The sequence below is a fragment of the Diabrotica virgifera genome, chromosome 2 (genome assembly GCF_917563875.1).
Source record: "Diabrotica virgifera virgifera chromosome 2, PGI_DIABVI_V3a".
Taxonomy (NCBI): Eukaryota; Metazoa; Arthropoda; class Insecta; order Coleoptera; family Chrysomelidae; genus Diabrotica; species Diabrotica virgifera.
Genome location: NC_065444.1, coordinates 263,177,550 through 263,195,265, shown reverse-complemented (window position 1 = coordinate 263,195,265; position 17,716 = coordinate 263,177,550). Strand labels below are relative to the sequence as shown.

General features: G+C 33.7%; 1 protein-coding gene across 1 annotated transcript in view; it reads right to left on the bottom strand.

The window, feature by feature from the left end:
• The window catches only part of LOC114333651 (uncharacterized), a 106,807-nt gene that overhangs the window by 3,651 nt on the left and 85,440 nt on the right, over positions 1–17,716 (bottom strand). Inside the window, exons 14-16 of the mRNA XM_028283584.2 lie at positions 13,448–13,704; positions 3,057–3,348; positions 2,358–2,596 (exon numbers count right to left, since the gene is read on the bottom strand). Coding sequence (XP_028139385.2) covers positions 2,358–2,596; positions 3,057–3,348; positions 13,448–13,704 — 788 coding nt within the window. The remainder of the gene's footprint in view (positions 1–2,357; positions 2,597–3,056; positions 3,349–13,447; positions 13,705–17,716) is intronic.

The following is a 17,716-nucleotide window of genomic DNA, read 5'->3' as shown; positions in this document are numbered from 1 at the left end:
ACTAATTATGATATTCTTTGAAATTTGACAAATTGTAAAAGTTGTTGGAAGAATATTTGGTTTCTTAAGAAATAAATGGCTTGAGAGAGGTTGTTGTTTATTGGATGGAAAATATCAGGAGAAGGGATAATGAATGTGAGAGTATGGATTTGAGAGAAAAATAAAGACACTGTGTAATTGACATCGGAAGAGAGCAGTCCAAAGTGTAGAATCAGTGTAGAGTGGTGTGATCGGCCTTTGCGAGCAGAATCAAGTTGAAACCAAATCGTCGACCGGCTGAAGAGTTAATTTTCCTGGTCCGAGGGAGATTCCTTTGTTTTGTCTAGAACGAGTAGCTGATTATTATCCGTTTGTGCACAAGATATTCGAGCAAGTCCTGTGTGTTTTTCTTGGAAGCAGTTTGGACGAGAGGGACTTTTTCGCAACATCCAGAGAGTACGTGTTGGGAGAATCAAAGACGGCGCAATCCAGAAAACGAGGGAGTGAAGAATGAAATGTTAGTCAAATCATTTGTCGGAATTGAGAAAATTTATTTATATCAAAACCATATTTGTTTATTTGTTTATTGAACAATTTTTTTAACGCAGTTAGTCATTTCAAATTTGAGAAATCAATTCAAGAGAAGAAAAGTAAAATTCATTCAATTTAGTATGAGTATATAAGAAATTAATCAAATAAATATTTTGTCAAAACAAGGAGATATCAGAGTTAGAGTTTAATTTATTAAGTTAGAGATTGTTGCAAGAAAGTTGAATTTTAGCATTTTTGAATCTTATGTACACGGCTTATTTGATAAAAACAATAGATTACATTTATATGATTTTGAGTGTTTTCAATTTCCCTGTTTCTACCCTGGAAAAAGTAAGCAACCAGAAATACTAGAAGCCACAGGTCACAGGTATTGTATCAAATACAAGATTAGCCCTGAGAATAAAATTGATTGGAAAATTTATTTGGAATTTACTTAGTTGTGTTTTTACATAGGCAAGAAATAAAATAATTGAATAATCAATTAAATTAAGAATTTGCTAATTAATCTAAATAAATAGAAAAAGTAGAGCATAACAATATGTATATTTTTTATGAAATTGGGGAAACCCGTAAATAAATAAAATAAAAAATAAAATAAAATGCCTTATGTTTGAAGACACCAATAATATTACCACCATGTCAGCGATTTTGACAGGGGTAGAATTAATGCTTATAGAGATATGAGTTTGTCGGATCGCGAAATTGACTGTTCTGTTAATTTTGTACGCCAATGATGATTATGCGTGTGTCAGCAAACGAAGTAAAAGGAAGACGAAGAAGATCAACTACTGGTCAGTCGAGGCGTACCACAGACCACAGCGTCAAGATAGGCGCTTAGACTACTGGTTCTGCGAGACCGTTTTGCTACTACGCGTCAAATCCCTGACCAATAGTTTGCAGTAGAACGTAGACCTGTTACTATGCGTACGCTATACGCATTTGAGCCTTTAGACTGGTTTCATTCCATCCACGACGAGTGCTTCCTTTGACTGCGGACCACTGTCATCAACGTTTGAATTGGTGCAGAGAACGGCAGCATTGGGTGGCAGAATGGCATAATGTAGCATTCAGTGATGCATCGCGATTTTGTTTAGGAATACATGATGGTCGTAGGATGGTAAGACACCGTCGCCATGGAAAGCGACGAGATATCGGGTTCGCTGTTGAGAGGCATGTACAGAGGACACTTATAGCAATGGTTTGAGGGGCTATTGGCTATGGTAGCCGATCACCAGTTGTGATGACATCTGCGCGTTATATTGATGACATCTTATAAACTACTTTACAGTCATATTTAGACGGCCGTCGACGCGTGCTTTTTCAGCGCGTCCCCTATTTCTCGTCCAACTATGGAGCTTCTACAAAAAGCTGACGTTAATGTTTTGCCGTGGTCACCCCTTTCACAGGATTTAAATCCTATCGAACATGTGTGGAATATGATTGGAAGGAGATTGTCCACTTTGCAGCATCCTCCACAAACTCTTGATAGGTACAGTTAATCCATGAAGTTCAAGTTGCTTGGAACGTGGTGCCACAATCAGACATCGATCATCTCATTTTGTCAATGCCTAGACGTGTACAGGAGTGTATTTAGCTGTATACGGGGTCGCCAAACACATTATTAATTTTTTTTATTACATGTTAATAACAATTCTTGCCAATGTTATCGTTTCATTCTTGATGTAAATCTACCATGATGCCAAAAAATGAAGTTCAATAAATTATTCTTTCTGGGTGTAACAGTTTTAATATCACTGAGTACAGTTATTGAAGATTACAGTTATATAGTGTGGGGAATGAGGATATTACTGAGTTAATATACTTACGAAATTATCATTCTTAAGACTTCTTCCATAAGATTTTTATGCAAGTTATCATTTTTAGAAATTTTCCTCCCTTTTCCTAGAGGTTGTACTGTTATACCATCTATTTCCAGTTTATTTTGGGGATGGTATGTAAAAATCTCTGACGGTTTTACGAAGTTAGTTAAGTCCCGTGTATGTACAACATTTACTCTGATTGTAAGGGTCATGATGTATTTAGTAGTATCTTTCTCAGGGTTTTCCTAAAAAGATTCATATATGAAAAAAATGCGTCATATGTTTGACATTTCATCAACTTGTAGTTCATTCCCATAATAGTAAGTAATACCTAGTAGGTGCTAATGTACCCAGAGGCGGATTTGAAGATTTTCAAATCTAGATTTTCTAGATCCTTATCTCGCATTGCAACTGAATAAAAATGGTATACATTTTTATTTAATTTTATATTGGTTTTACTGCTTTGCGTAACTAGGTCCATTTCCGTTGGAATTTACCAGCTGAACAGACGGGGTCGTGAATTGTAAGTTTTTTGAATTCCCTCTTGTCTTCTTCGCTTCAGCATCTATCTGGCTTGCAATTTTTAGAAGCCATGGAGGTGTTACCAGGAAAATGGTCAAATAAGTTTTCAATTAAATATATTTTAGGAATATTTTTAATATTTCTATTAGGCTGAAAACTTTAAAACTTTGACTAATACTATACCTGTTTCTCTGCGTCTTTGTACTGAACGCTATTATTTTCTTTTAATTGGGTATTTTCAACTGCCACCTCTTGCAACTTTTCGATTTCGGATAACAAGTATTTTTCAATATCTTCATTTTTTCTCGTTGGGTCTACTTGTCGTAAGACAGTCATTCGACAAGACAGCACAAAATCAGAAATTAGGGATTGATGAAATGATTTTATCTGTATGGTAACAGCATGGGACTGGCTGGGTAAGAGGTAACCATTTTCTTCTCGGGCTGTTATTTTTATGAAATTGGGGATATCGACACTGTAAATTCAACGTATTTATTGCAAAAATTGTTAAATATCAGCAAAATTACTTAACATTAGTGTAAAAATCCTCAAAATTGCAACATGGAATATAAGAAGTAAATACTGTAGTCTTACAAACCTTGTAACATATCGATAATTATAATTTTCGCTTATACGATTAAAATATATAATTTATCGTATTTTTGACTATTTCTTAAACGAACACACATGTTGGGCCCAGGGCCGCCGAGAGGGCGGTACATCCGGTACATTTTACCGGGACCCGGCGATGTAAGGGGCCCGGCGTCGACCAGACCACAGACGTCATTTTTTCCGTTTTTTTTGCTCTTCACTTTATGTCCATAATGCGTTTAATTAGATAATACTCGGCTATATTAAATATAGCCGAGTATTAAATTTTAATATTATGACCTTTAATCGATTTTGTTTAAAATTTTAACAGCAATAAATCACAGCAGTCAAATACTACAGTGCAGTCAGATAAAAATATGGTATATGGAGATTAAAAATATATCAGGGCTTCTAGAATATTTACAAAAAATCAGAAGAATCTTTATTGAATAATCTAAATTAGTTACCAACAATTATGGAATAAATCCAGAATTTACATCAAATAAAGAAAAACGGCGCAAAAAGCTTTTGAGATTTTTTAATAATTTGCCTCGGCCTAGTTAGTAGTGATGCGACTGAAAATTTTGAGCCCGACGCAATATTTCGCTGGGAAATATTTTTTAATATTGTCATATAATAAGCAATATCCAGAAGATTTAATGTGAAAAAAATTCATTCGCTTTTTAATATTATACGGATATTCCGAGATAAAGATGACGACAATATTAAGGTGATACAGTAGCGATCAACAGGTAGCCAAAACGCGTTCCAAGATTGCGGCTGTAATTTTGAATATTTTATCGAGATATTTGGCACACGTATTCGTAATATAATAAAGAATGGCGGTACAGAGCCCAATTTGAAAAATATATTAATATGTGGAAATTACTCTGTAATTAAATACAATATTAAAAAAACGACCCTGTACCGCCATTAAGAAGAACAAAAAAATACACTTTCTTCAAATAAACCTTTTTATCCGATGCCTAGATTTTGTGTCATTTTGGAACTACCAATAGAATAAAAAATTTTAGTAGTTCCAAAATGACACAAAATCTAGGCATCGGATAAAAAAGTTTATTTGAAGAAAGTGTATTTTTTTGTTCTTCTTAATGGCGGTACAGGCTCGTTTTTGAAGTGAAAACTTCTTTAGGGACGTTGTGCACTTTTTGGATAGGGGAAAAAGCATTGAATTCGCGACCGTCATCGCGACCGTCATTGCGACTGTCATCGCTTATGCTATATATTATGTGTATGTATATATAAATTGTGTAGAGGTATTTAGATTTAAAATAAATGTAAAACATATTTTAAGATGGGGAAAAAAGGATTTATTTCGCGACCGTCATCGCGACCATCATCTCTTAGGCTAAATACATTTTGTACGTATATACATTATGTCTATGTATATATAAATTCTATACAAGTATTTAAATTTAAAATAAATGTAAAACCTATTTTTGGATGGGGAAAGAGGATTTATTTGGCGACCGTCATCGCGACCGTCATGTCTTCGGCGAAATAAATTTTGTACGTATGTATATTATGTGTATGTATATATAAATTGTATAGAAGTATTTAAATTTAAAATAAATGTAAAACCTATTTTTGGATGGGGAAAAAGATTTATTTGACGACCGTCATCGCGACCGTCATCTCTTCGGCGAAATAAATTTTGTACGTATATTTATTATGTGTACCTATGCATATATAAATTGTGTAGAAATATTTAAATATAAAATAAATGTAAAATATATTTTAGGATGGGGAGAAAGGATTGATTTCGCGACCGTCATCACTTCGACGAAATAAATTTTGTACGTATATATTATTATAATGTACGTATAATAATAGTAATATTATTGAAGTGAAAACTTCTTTAAGGACGTTGTGCACTTTTTAGATGGGAAAAAAGCATTGAATTCGCGACCGTCATTGCGACCGTCATCGCTTCGGCGAAATAGATTTTGTACGTATACCTATATTATTATGTGTATGCATATATAAATAGTGTAGAAGGCACGCACGTATAACACCTATTTTTGGATAGGGATAAAGAATTGATTTCGCGACCGTCATCGTTTAGTCGAAAACAATTTTGTATGTATATATATTATCTTCTTCTTCATCCTGTTGGCATCCACTCCTGGACAAAGGCCTCCCCATGAGTTCTTAATTCTTCTCTGATTTGTGCTATTTGGTGTCAGTTTCTCCCCATTTTTGCTTTGATGTCGTCTAGCCATCGTTTTTGTGGTCTTCCTCTACTACGACTGTGTTCGCGTGGTCTCCAATGTACAATGTTTCTCGTCCACGTTTCGATATTTTGTCGTGCCCGTGTCCTACAAAGGTCCGTTTCGTTTGCATTTCAATTCTTCCAATTTCATATTCCACTTTTGTCCTGCTTCGCCTATCCTCATTTTGTATATGTTCCGTCTGAGATGCCCCTAACATAGCTCGTTTGATAGCCCTCTGTGTCGTTCTCAATCTATTGGCTGATACCTCTGTTCTCTGTAAGTGTCATCGTCTCCATTCTATACGTCATAATTGGTAGAATACAACTGTGATATATTGACTTGTCATCACTTTTGTTTTATTTGTTTTTGTCCTCTGTCTAACTTCTCTCTCCGTTCTTATTTGGCTTGTTGTTAGACCTTATGATACATTTATTTGCATAGTTGCATTGTCGTCTATGTATTTGAGGAGTATTCTAATATCTAGAATCAATCCTTGCGTTATTCATTCCTTCTAATACGGCCAGAGTTCTATCGAATCGAATGCCTTATTGTAATCCACAAATACCAAATGAAGAGGTTCATTGTAGTCGTTGCACTTTCTAAGTGTCGTTATTGTCTGTAGGTGTTCTATGGTACTATGTCAACAGGCTGGTAACTATCGAATTTATTTGATAGCCTGTTAGCCTGTAACTATTTTGGTAATCATTCTGTAAGGATGTGGCAACAGGCTTATTGGTTTGAAATTTTCACGTTTGTGGTACCTACATATTAGGAGTATGTATATACAGAGAGGGGCTAAATTATGGAATAAATTCATTTTCTCTAAAATGGACGACTTTGGAGAAAAATCCCGAAACAGGTCGATTTTTATTTTTAAATTACAATGTTTTGGCATATATTACATATTAGTGACTTTATCCATCTGAGCTTGATGACGTAATCGATGATTTTTTTAAATGGGAATAGGGGTCGTGTGGCACCTCATTAGAAAGGGTGTTCAATTCTCTATTCAGTAATATAAACAATAATATCATTATTTATACAGGGTGACCAAAAAAATAACTTTTGAATTAAATTAATTGACGCAAAAAGAAGAATGTATGTAATTTATTTAACTCAAAATACGTTGTACTGCTGTCAGTAAAGAAAAAAAATGTTTATTTCACAAATAAACATTTCTTTTCATTCAAGTTAAATCACAAACAGCCTCTCACCTACCCCTTTGCAGTTTGAACATTTAATTTAAGCGAAAAGCAATGTTTATTTGCCAAATAAACATTGTTTTCTATTTTCTGACAGCAATAGAAAGTATTTTGAGTTAAATAAATTGCCTACATTCTTCTTTTTTCGTCAATTAATTTAATTAAAAAATTATTTTTTTGGCCACCCTGTATAAATAATGATATTAATGTTTCTATTACTGAATAGATAATTGAACACCCTTTCAAATGAGGTGGCACACGACCCCTATTCCCATTTAAAAAAATCATAGATTAAGTCATCACGCTCAGATGGATGATGTCACTAGTATGAAATGTATGCCAAAAAATTGTAATTTAAAAATAAAAATCGACCTATTTCGGGATTTTTCTCCTAAGTCGTCCATTTTAGAGAAAATGAATTTATTCCATAATTTAGCCCCTCTCTGTATAAATAATATAGGACGCACGCAACGCGTGTATAATATAGGTATAGAACTTTTTTGTGGATTGAGAAAAGCATAAATATACATTCCAAAATACAAGAGGACACAGATCCGTTATTGATTATATATTGACAAACAGAAACATCCACCACTCTCAAGTACTAGACATACGATGTTTAAGTGCAGCTAATATTGGAAGCGATCACAACCTAGTACTTGGAAAAATCAGAATAGAGCTACAAAGAAACAGGAAAGAAGACCCTGTTGAATGTGAGACAAGAATAAGGGTAGAACAGCTACGAGACTTGTCAACACGAGATCTATACCAGAGAAGATTGCAAAAAGTACTGAATGAAAACTACATTACACCGGATGAAGACATAGAAGAAAGTTGGAGGAAGATCAGAGATAATATCAAAATGGCAGCAACGGAAGCACTTGGAGAACGTAAGATAAGTAAACATATACGAAAGAAAAGGAGAACTCCATGGTTCTGTGAAGAAATAAAAATAAAATGCCAAGAAAAAAAGAAAACCTACCTAGAATACAAGTCCAAAAAGAACGAGACAAACATATGAAGAATATAAAAGAGTACGAAATGAATTAAACTCAATAGTAAGAAGGAAGAAAACAGAACATTGGGAAGCATTTTCAAAAGAGATGGAGCACGACTTTTATGGGATGCAAAGGGAAATGTGGAAAATGATAAGAGGTCAAAGAGCAGAGATGAAGGAATTGATAGAAGTAAAACATATTGATACAAATACATGGACAACTTACCTAAAAAACCTTTATCAAACAGCTAATCACAAAGAACTGGAAACACCACGATTAGAATCGGATGAGAAAACAGAAATTAAAGAGGTAGATATAAAGAACGCCTTAAAAAAGATGAAAAATCGAAAAACTCCTGGGAAAGATGGAATAGCTAATGAACTTTTAAAGTACGGAGGAGATAGACTTCACAAAGAACTGAATATCCTTATAAGTAAAATAATAAATACAGGAAGAATTCCAGAAGAATGGAGAACCACTCAAATGATAGCGTTATTTAAGAAAGGTGATAGAGCAGACCCCAGTAACTATAGAGGGATAAATTTACTGAGCACTATACTGAAACTCACAACAAAAATACTTATGGTGAAAATAATGGCGTGCATAAATATATCGGATGAACAACAAGGATTTAGAAGTGGAAGATCATGTAACGATGCAGTTTTTGTGATAAGGCAAATAGCGGAGAAATCATTAGAATATAACAAACCAGCCTTTTTCTGTTTCATAGACCTAGAGAAAGCGTTTGATAGAATCCAATTAAAAGATGTGATACACCTTCTATATGAGAAAAATTTACCACTGGATATCATAAAACTGATAGAAAACATATATTATGTAAGAAATAAAATAGAGATGAAAGTCAATGGAATAATAACAGAACCCATAGAAACAAACACAGGAATCCGGCAAGGAGATTCACTAAGCCCTCTACTGTTTAACATAATATTGGATGCAATAATAAAACAAGTGAAGAAAAAAAGAGGGTACAAAATGGGCAATAGAGAGATAAAAATACTCTGTTACGCTGATGACACCGTGTTAGTAGCAGAGTGCGAAGACGACCTACAAAGATTATTGCACGAGTTCAACATTAACGCAAAAGAAATGAATATGAAAATATCAGTCCAAAAAACAAAAAGCTTAGTAATTGCCAAAGAACCAATAAGATGCAAATTGGAGTTAGACAATCAAATTATACAACAAGTAATGACTTTCAAATATCTGGGAATTAATCTATCAGCCGACAACAATATCGAAGAAGAGGTAAAAGACCAAATAATTAAAGCCAGTAGAACGGCCGGATGCCTAAACGACACAATTTGGAAAAACAAACACCTAAGATTGGAAACAAAGGCCCGAATATATAAGTCAGTTATTAGGCCAGTTATGACTTACACGGCCGAAACAAGACCAGATACAAGCAAAACACGAAGACATCTGGAAACCAACGAAATGAAGATCTTAAGAAGGATTGCTGGAAAAGGACTACAGGATAGGGTAAGAAGTGAGGAAATCAGACGCATATGTGGAGTAGACAATATAAATACCTGGGTAAAGAACAGAAAAGAAGAGTGGAATGAGCACATAAGCAGGATGTCTGAATCAAGGATAGTAAGAATAGCCAGGGACAAGTCACCGTTAGGCAGGAGAAGTATAGGACGCCCAAGGAAAAGATGGAATGACAACTTAGGGGCAGAATGAAAGGCACCGTTGAAGAAAAACAGGCAGTACTGCCTATATAAAAGAAGAAGAAGAAGAAGAGGAGAAAAAGCATTGAATTCGCAACCGTCATCGCTACGGCGAGATATTAGTAATTTATATACTATAGGTTGAATTGCGTATGTGTAAATTCAAACGAAGTTATAATGATTGGAGGAGATAATATAGAGTGTGTACCCGAAGGACCTTGCGAAGCAAGCGCATAAGGGGCCACACAGTCCCTACTGCAATCATTATAAGTGATCCGAATTTAAAGTATTTTTGAAGTGAAAACTTATGTAGCGATTTTGTGCATTTTCTGGATGGAGAAAAAGCATTCTGTACGTTTATGTATTATGTGTATGTATATATAAATAGTATAGGATGCACCCAATGGGTATATAATGTAGGTATATCACTTCACTTTGGATGGGGAAAAAGTATTGAACTCGCGACCGTTATCGACACGGCAGATATTAGTAATTTATATACTATAGGTTGAATTGCGTATAAGTTCGACTGAAGTTATAATGGTCGGAGGAGGGATAGAGTGTGTACCCGAAGGGGCTTGCTTCGTAAGAAGTTTTCACTTCTGTCGGCACTCCCACGAGTGCCCTAATTTTTTTTAATATTGTATTTAATTACAGAGTAATTTCCACATATTAATATATTTTTCAAATTGGGCTCTGTACCGCCATTCTTTATTATATTACGAATACGTGTGCCAAATATCTCGAAAAAATATTCAAAATTACAGCCGCAATCTTGGAACGCGTTTTCGGTACCTGTTGATCGCTACTGTTTCCTTTTAAGAAAAAAATTTATATATGTTGAGCGCGAGTTTTATAAAGAAGACATCAGTGAAAAATTAATAAATGAAATTTTTCATTTGAGAGTGATATACATATATACAAGGGTAATATTGGTGAATCTCAATTTTCTCCAATAGATTTGCTTAATAAAATTAAACATCTCAAATCTAAATCGTTATTGTGTTAATATTTTGCATATTACCGGTGACAAGATCGGTTAGCTGCCTATCAAGTTTGTGAATTGAGAATGATTTGGCAAGATTTTTAGAAAATTAGAGACATTTTTGCCAATTAGAAAATTCGAAAAGCACCTTTATTATAAATATTTTCACTATTATAAATATAATCAAAATTTAATCAAATTTATATTTGAAATGTTTATCCAGATTTAGCCATACGGCTCACACTCCCTTAATTATTATTAATAATTTTATTTCTATAAAAATTAAACAATTTTTTTCGTTCTTCGCGAACAAAGCTTTTCGCTCTTCGCTCTACACCTTGCTTCGACTCGACAAAGACAATCAGAGTCTACGTAAGCAACCACTACTCACTACAGAAGCTGGTTCCCGTCTTGGTCTTGTGTGAAGAACAAAAGATATTCACCAGGTCCATTTAACAACTGATGAAGCATTCTGCACACTAATACAATGTTTATTTAATTTATCATGTTTGTAAAATTAGTCAAAATCGAGTATACAGGGTGTTCCGGAAAATAGTGCGTTCCTTTTAGGTATGGGTTAAGGGCACCATTTAGAGCAAAAAAGTCTGATACAATTTTTTTGTAAAATCAACCGTTTTCAAAAAAAATGTTTATTACTTTTAATGCATTTGATTAATGTCCACAGAAAAGCAAATACAGCCGGCAACGCTGCGTTCCTTCTTCTGTGTTAAAATAATTTTACTGTAACTCAACTATCATGAATCATCGACCATAGGCACAATATGTATTGATAAAATACTGATAACAGTGATAGAAAAACAGCATAATATTTGTGTTTATTAAATATCTAATAAGTAAGGTTTGTATAGTGTTTTAACTTACATGAAATTTTTTTATTACAATAAAGCTACGTCTTCAAGAAGTATCGATAGAACATGTTACAAAACATATGAGTACATTTCTCCATTCAATCTTCTTAGAAGTTCGAATGGTTCAATCAGATGATTATAAATAATCCTAGCCACAAATTCATACTTTTTGCAATCATGAAAGTTACACACACCATTCGTAAAATTAACTTTATCTGCACACAACACGTTACACAGAAATTCGGGTTCTCTGCCTTAAGGTAAATAGCCGTGCTGTAAATCTTGCACTAAACGTAATTAACATAATATCATGATACTCGCGATCGAAATCATGACAATATCGCAACAATACGATGTACCTATTCTGGGGTTACAGGTGATAATGAATATGACTGATTGTGTTTACAAATTGTATATTTTTATCTTCGCTGTGTCAAAATAAATAAAACTGCCGTGTTGCCAAATGTAAATATAAGCCGTCTCTTAATTTCGTTTTACAGCATATTATTTTGTATTAGTTTTACCAGTTTTACTTCTGAGTATCAGGACCAAGTGTTCGTTGGAATTTGGCCATGACGAATAGACAAGTTGTGAGGTGCAATTTTTAGACCTCCCCGTGCCTTCTCTTATCCATCATTCGCTTGGTTCGCAGCAACTTGGTCTCATTAGAGGTTTTATTTCTTTGGAAATAAAACTTCGGATTGATAAAATATTAATTGATGGATTCGACCGTTACTTGATGGAAGTTCATTTTATCTAACAATAAAACACTGAAAACGTTTGTTTTCTATACTTCCACAAAATTTATTATAATTATGTGACTACAGCTGTTTCGGCAGAGTGCCTTTCTCAAGTGATTTAGATTAGTATGGGTTTGTCTTTTTAATGTCTTTGACTGAAGAGGTTGAGAAGTGGGGAGCTGTTTGTCTCGAGTTGGTCATTCAGAATTATATCTGTATTTTTCAATTTATTAATTTCCATAGATTCTAATAAAGATAGCTTAAGGCCTTTATTCTGAATATGTATAATTTGAAACTGTTTATTAAAAGAATGATTATGATCTAGAAGGTGAAGTGCGTATGTAGAAGTGTCTGTTTTTCTATTGTTGAAAGCCCTTTTGTGTTCTGCTATCCGTTTGTCAAAGTTTCTGCCAGTTTGACCGATGTAGGTAAGTTTTCGGACAGTCACCACAAGTTAGTTTGTAAACACCACTCTGTAGTTGTTTTCTCTTTCGGCTCTTATTGTTCTTAATATATTTGCTTAAGTTCTTGTTAGTTCTGAAAGCTGGCGTTATTCCTTTCTTTTTTATGTGTCTGGCCATTTTTGTTGTTATTTTGCCAGTATATGTGATAGAGCAGAAGGTACTGGGTTCTAGTACCCAGTTACCTGTAGGTAGGTAAGTTATGTAGGTATCTATGCAGATACCTACATGAAAAAGAAAGAAATAACACCAGCTTTCAGAACTAAAAACAACTTAAGTAAATATATTAATAACAATAAGAGCCGAAAGAGAAAACAACTACAGAGTGGTGTTTACAAACTAACTTGTGGTGACTGTCCGAAAACTTACCTACATCGGTCAAACTGGCAGAACCTTTGACAAACGGATAGCAGAACACAAAAGGGATTTCAACAATAGAAAAACAGACACTTCTACATACGCACTTCACTTTCTAGATCATAATCATTCTTTTAATGAACAGTTTCAAATTCTGCATATTCTAAATAAAGGCATTAAGCTATCTTTATTAGAATCTATGGAAATTTATAAATTAAAAAATACAGATATAATTCTGAATGACCAACTCGAGACAAACAGCTCCCCACTCCTCAACCTTTTCAGTTAAAGACTTTAAAAATGCAAACTCATAGTAATCTAAATCACTTGAGAAAGGTACTCTGCCGAAACAGCTGTAGTCACATAGTTGTAATAAATTTGTGGAAGTATAGAAAACAAACGTTTTCAGTGTTTTATTGTTAGATAAGATATTAACTTATACTTACCAGTTCCATTCGTAATAGATAAGTAGGTTGGTGGTAATATTTTGAATAAAAATAATCCTCTCGGTGTAATTACATATCGGCATGCACCTTACTATTAAGTAATCAACAGAAAACACAACTGGGAACTTTCCTGTAGATTTACAAACTTGTGGCATTGAAATATAAAAATAGTCCTCCTCCAGTGCACTTTTTGAAGTGCCTGTACCTTTTAAAGTAAGTCTTGTTTCTTCTCCCTTTATTAAAATGGAAATCTTGGCCTAAACAATTTAAAAACTACGTGAAAAGTTTTACATATAGGTACCTAGGTATATTAATATTGACACAATTTTATTGTATTTTTTTATATGCCATAGGAAACTCAATAAGAAATTCTAAACTGTTTAACCCTTAAGTACTAATACACCGTCTCTCAGACGGCATCGTTTGTTGAAAGTGGGATATTTCCCTTCCTAGAAAAATTTGAAGGTCATCCGTTTATGACTTTTCAAGTTGGGTTGTTATTTACTAGTATTGAATTCAGCAATTTGCTGCAGGTTGTTATTCGAAAGATATTTAGACTCAAAGTGTGATTTCCGTCTAATAGACGGGGTGTTAGTGTTTGTGCCCAGTTCGTCATTTAACATAATGTGCCCCAGTTCGTCAAAAAGTTCAAATAAGGGGATAAAGACTATGAGGAAACTCTTTTGAAATGACTTGATGAGGTAGAAGACGACGTAAGCGAAGTGGGATCAATTTGTGATGAAAATGTTGCCACTGACTACCATTGCTACACTGTACAAATTTTAGTGCCTCTCAGTTTTTTTTTGTTTTAATATTTTTTAAATTTTTTTTTATTTTCATGTTTATTACTCTTTGTTTAACTCGATTGTAAATTTTTATCAAAATTCTTTAATTTGTTTCATTTTTATCCCACTTTTTTTCAGGAATCAAAAGTCACACAAACAATCCTTCCATTCTTGTTATAATGTTTTGCAGTTTAATAAATACAGAAAAACTAGATCAATTACTGTGTTTTTTAGATAAGTAATACTTTCAGTAAGTCATCGAAATATTTTTTTGCATTATAATATTTAACAAAAGAAAAATAACCAGTAAAATGTGAAACCCGTCTGTCAGGCGGTTAGTTAGTGTTTGCGCCATTGATTTAAGATGTTAGTACTTAAGGGTTAATTCCTGGTTCCCCAATATCTTTACATCAAAAATCATGAAAAACTATTTGTAGAGGAGCTAGGCGCAAAATTTCGTTCCAATGCTTTTTAAATGCATTATTTTTTTCGAATCCTGAGAAAACTAGTGTTTTGAAAAATTTAAACGCAGAATGAGAGATTACACCATTACCGAGGGTAGAAAGCCCCTGAAATAATATTTATTTTAACAAGGTACAGGGGTGAAAAAGAAGAGAAAATTGAGTGTGGTTTTTAATTTCAAATAGCCCATTTAAAAGAAACTTCTTGTTTATTCTAATGGATTTTCTACCCTCGGTTATAATGTAAACCTTCATTCTGCATTTAAATTTTTCAAAAATATTTATTAGTTTTTCCAGGATTCGAAAAAAATGAACACCACATCCGTGGTGATATTTTAAAAGTCGAACATATTATGTCATCTAAGGCACTCAGTCGAACAGAATGTGATGACAAGACAGTGACATACAGGCTATTAATATTTGAAACGGCTTCAGGAATATTTTGAGTTGTTTATTATGTAATATTGATAGTGTATTTAATAAATAATTGATTTAAGACGTGAAATTAATAAAAAGTTATTTATTGCTTATTATTTATGGAAGATCCAAGCACAGAATACACCAGGGTATATTCTGTGATCCAAGTATTTTGTTGTTAAAGATGTGCAAAATTTATCTAAGCGTTCCATAGTAACAATATGTTATTCAAATTACTTTATCACTTTTTCTATTTTCTCGATTAATAGTTCTTATTGTACAGTATATAAATTATTGTAATCACTGAATACGTAGTGAAAAAATAATCCTATTCGGTAATTAATCATCTGAAACTGAATTAATAATCTAAAAATTAAAAAAAAAGAAAACACAACAAAAAATTAAAAAACAAATCAAATTAAAAAAAAGTATAATACATTAAAAAATTAAAAACACAAAGAAGGTCTAAATCTCCGAGGTGTTGAACCGGGTTGAAGCCTTAGCGCTGTGAAAAAAAACTTATACGAGTATAATTTATTAGTATTTAGTATTAGTATTTAGTATTAGCATTTAGTATTTTTGTCTAATTCATTATCTGTAAAAATAATTTAAATTGGTTAGAGCCCTGAATAAAGAGTATACCTACCTGCTGGTGAGTTTAATGTTTCCACTTCCTGTTTTGTATTTTTTTGCTTTTTATTTATTAGTATCTACCTATGTATGTGCGTGCATAGGTATTATATGTGCGCACATGTACATATTTAGGATATTGTAGCAAACAGTAATTTATTATCTATCGTGGCTGAATGGATCAAGCAATCCAAAGCCAATAAGAAAGGAAAAAAAATTAACGATTATACAAGTAACGGTTATCCAAGAACATTCAAAAACTGAACGAAATAGCCATATATGTTAATGATGGCAATGTTATTGTCAACTAATGTTTACATATATCTATACTAGTGAGAATTTTACTACACTTAACTTGCCGTGTAAAGAAGCAAAAAGTAGGGATAGCCGTAAAATATTTGCGCCTTCGCTCTTAACCCATTGGCGCCCAGCGTTACCATATGGTAACGTAAAACACATTATTTTTAAAAATTCTGCGGTATGCCCATGGAATTAGTCAGCCACATATTTTGCGAACTATCGTTTCTAGGAATACTTCAGGCACCCATAAAACGTAACGGATTCGTATTTTAGCCTTTTCTCAACCGTCGAGAGATAATCATATGACAGTGTGGTTTAAATTTATAGAAAAAGATGGACATCCGTTTTGCGTAATCAATTTTTGATAGTCTTCTAGCAACTATATTCGCATATTAAAAAAAAACTAAGTTTATTATACCCCAACTTATTATAAATTGTTGTATTTTATCAACATTTAAATGTAGCGAATTCGGTAGGAATAGTCAAAGTAGGCCGTTACCATATGGTTGCGGTGGGCGCTTACGGAGTCATAATCTTATTTTTTTTCAGTCGTGGATTTTAGTTAGCAGAAGTGATAGTGTTACTGGTGCGATAAAAAGATAACTCTGTTGTTACAATAGCATCTACGAGTTGTAATGGTTCAGCATTGGACACGGTAAAAAGATTTTCTCATGAAGAAAAAGGCCACATTCAAGTAAGTCGGCCTCACTATATTGCTGAATACTACAAAATATGGTGGGTACCGACTGGATGGACAAGGTGTGTTTCAACCTACCTAGTAGCAATTTGCAGTAAAAAATGGTACTGGCAAATTGTAACATGGTTGTTGGATGTTGCGGTCCATAATTCATGGCATTTATATAAAAAAATAAAAAAAATATATCCTTGCTATCGTTTAGGAGAGAATTGGCCCAAGTTCTTCTCGCAAGATATGGAAGTCGTCCGTTATATACAGGAAGACCTAGTCTACATAGACAGAACTTGCCAGATCTTCGTTTTGATCGCTTCGACCATTTGTTACATCAAGCAGTAGAAGGCGATGTGCTGGAGACAGATGTACAACATCTGGACGAACAATGTGTAAAAAATGCAACGTTGGTTTCTGTGTTAATTGTTTTATAGGATACCACACCAGACGATGAAAATATTCTCAAATAAATATTTAAAACAAAATTAAAAATTTTGGTTTCAGCGATACTAAAAATTCCTTAAGCGCGCAGCGTTATCATATGGTAACACCATATAATTAAAAAAAAGACTGGAAATCGAAAAACTTGTTTTTTTGGATTATATTATTAACATTTACATCAAATTAACCCTAAAAGTAAAGATTTTTAAATAAAAAAAAAAACTTGGGCGTTAATGGGTTAATATACAGTCGGAAAAATGAAAGAATACCCATGAACGAACATATAAAACACGCTGTATTTTCCTGCCACCGTGTCACAAACAAAATTGCCCGGCGCAAGTACATGTAATAATGGGTGCGTTCGGACGCCCACAGCGGCTGGACAGCTAAGCCAGCAGGAGCTGTCAGACGTCACCGCTGGAAGTCAGCCGCTGAGAGATTTACTAAGCTTTCTCTATCACGGCTGGATGCAACCACTCAGCCTATTTCTGCTGACAGCCAACCGCTATGGTCGTCCGAACGCACCCAATAGTTATTACCATAGAGT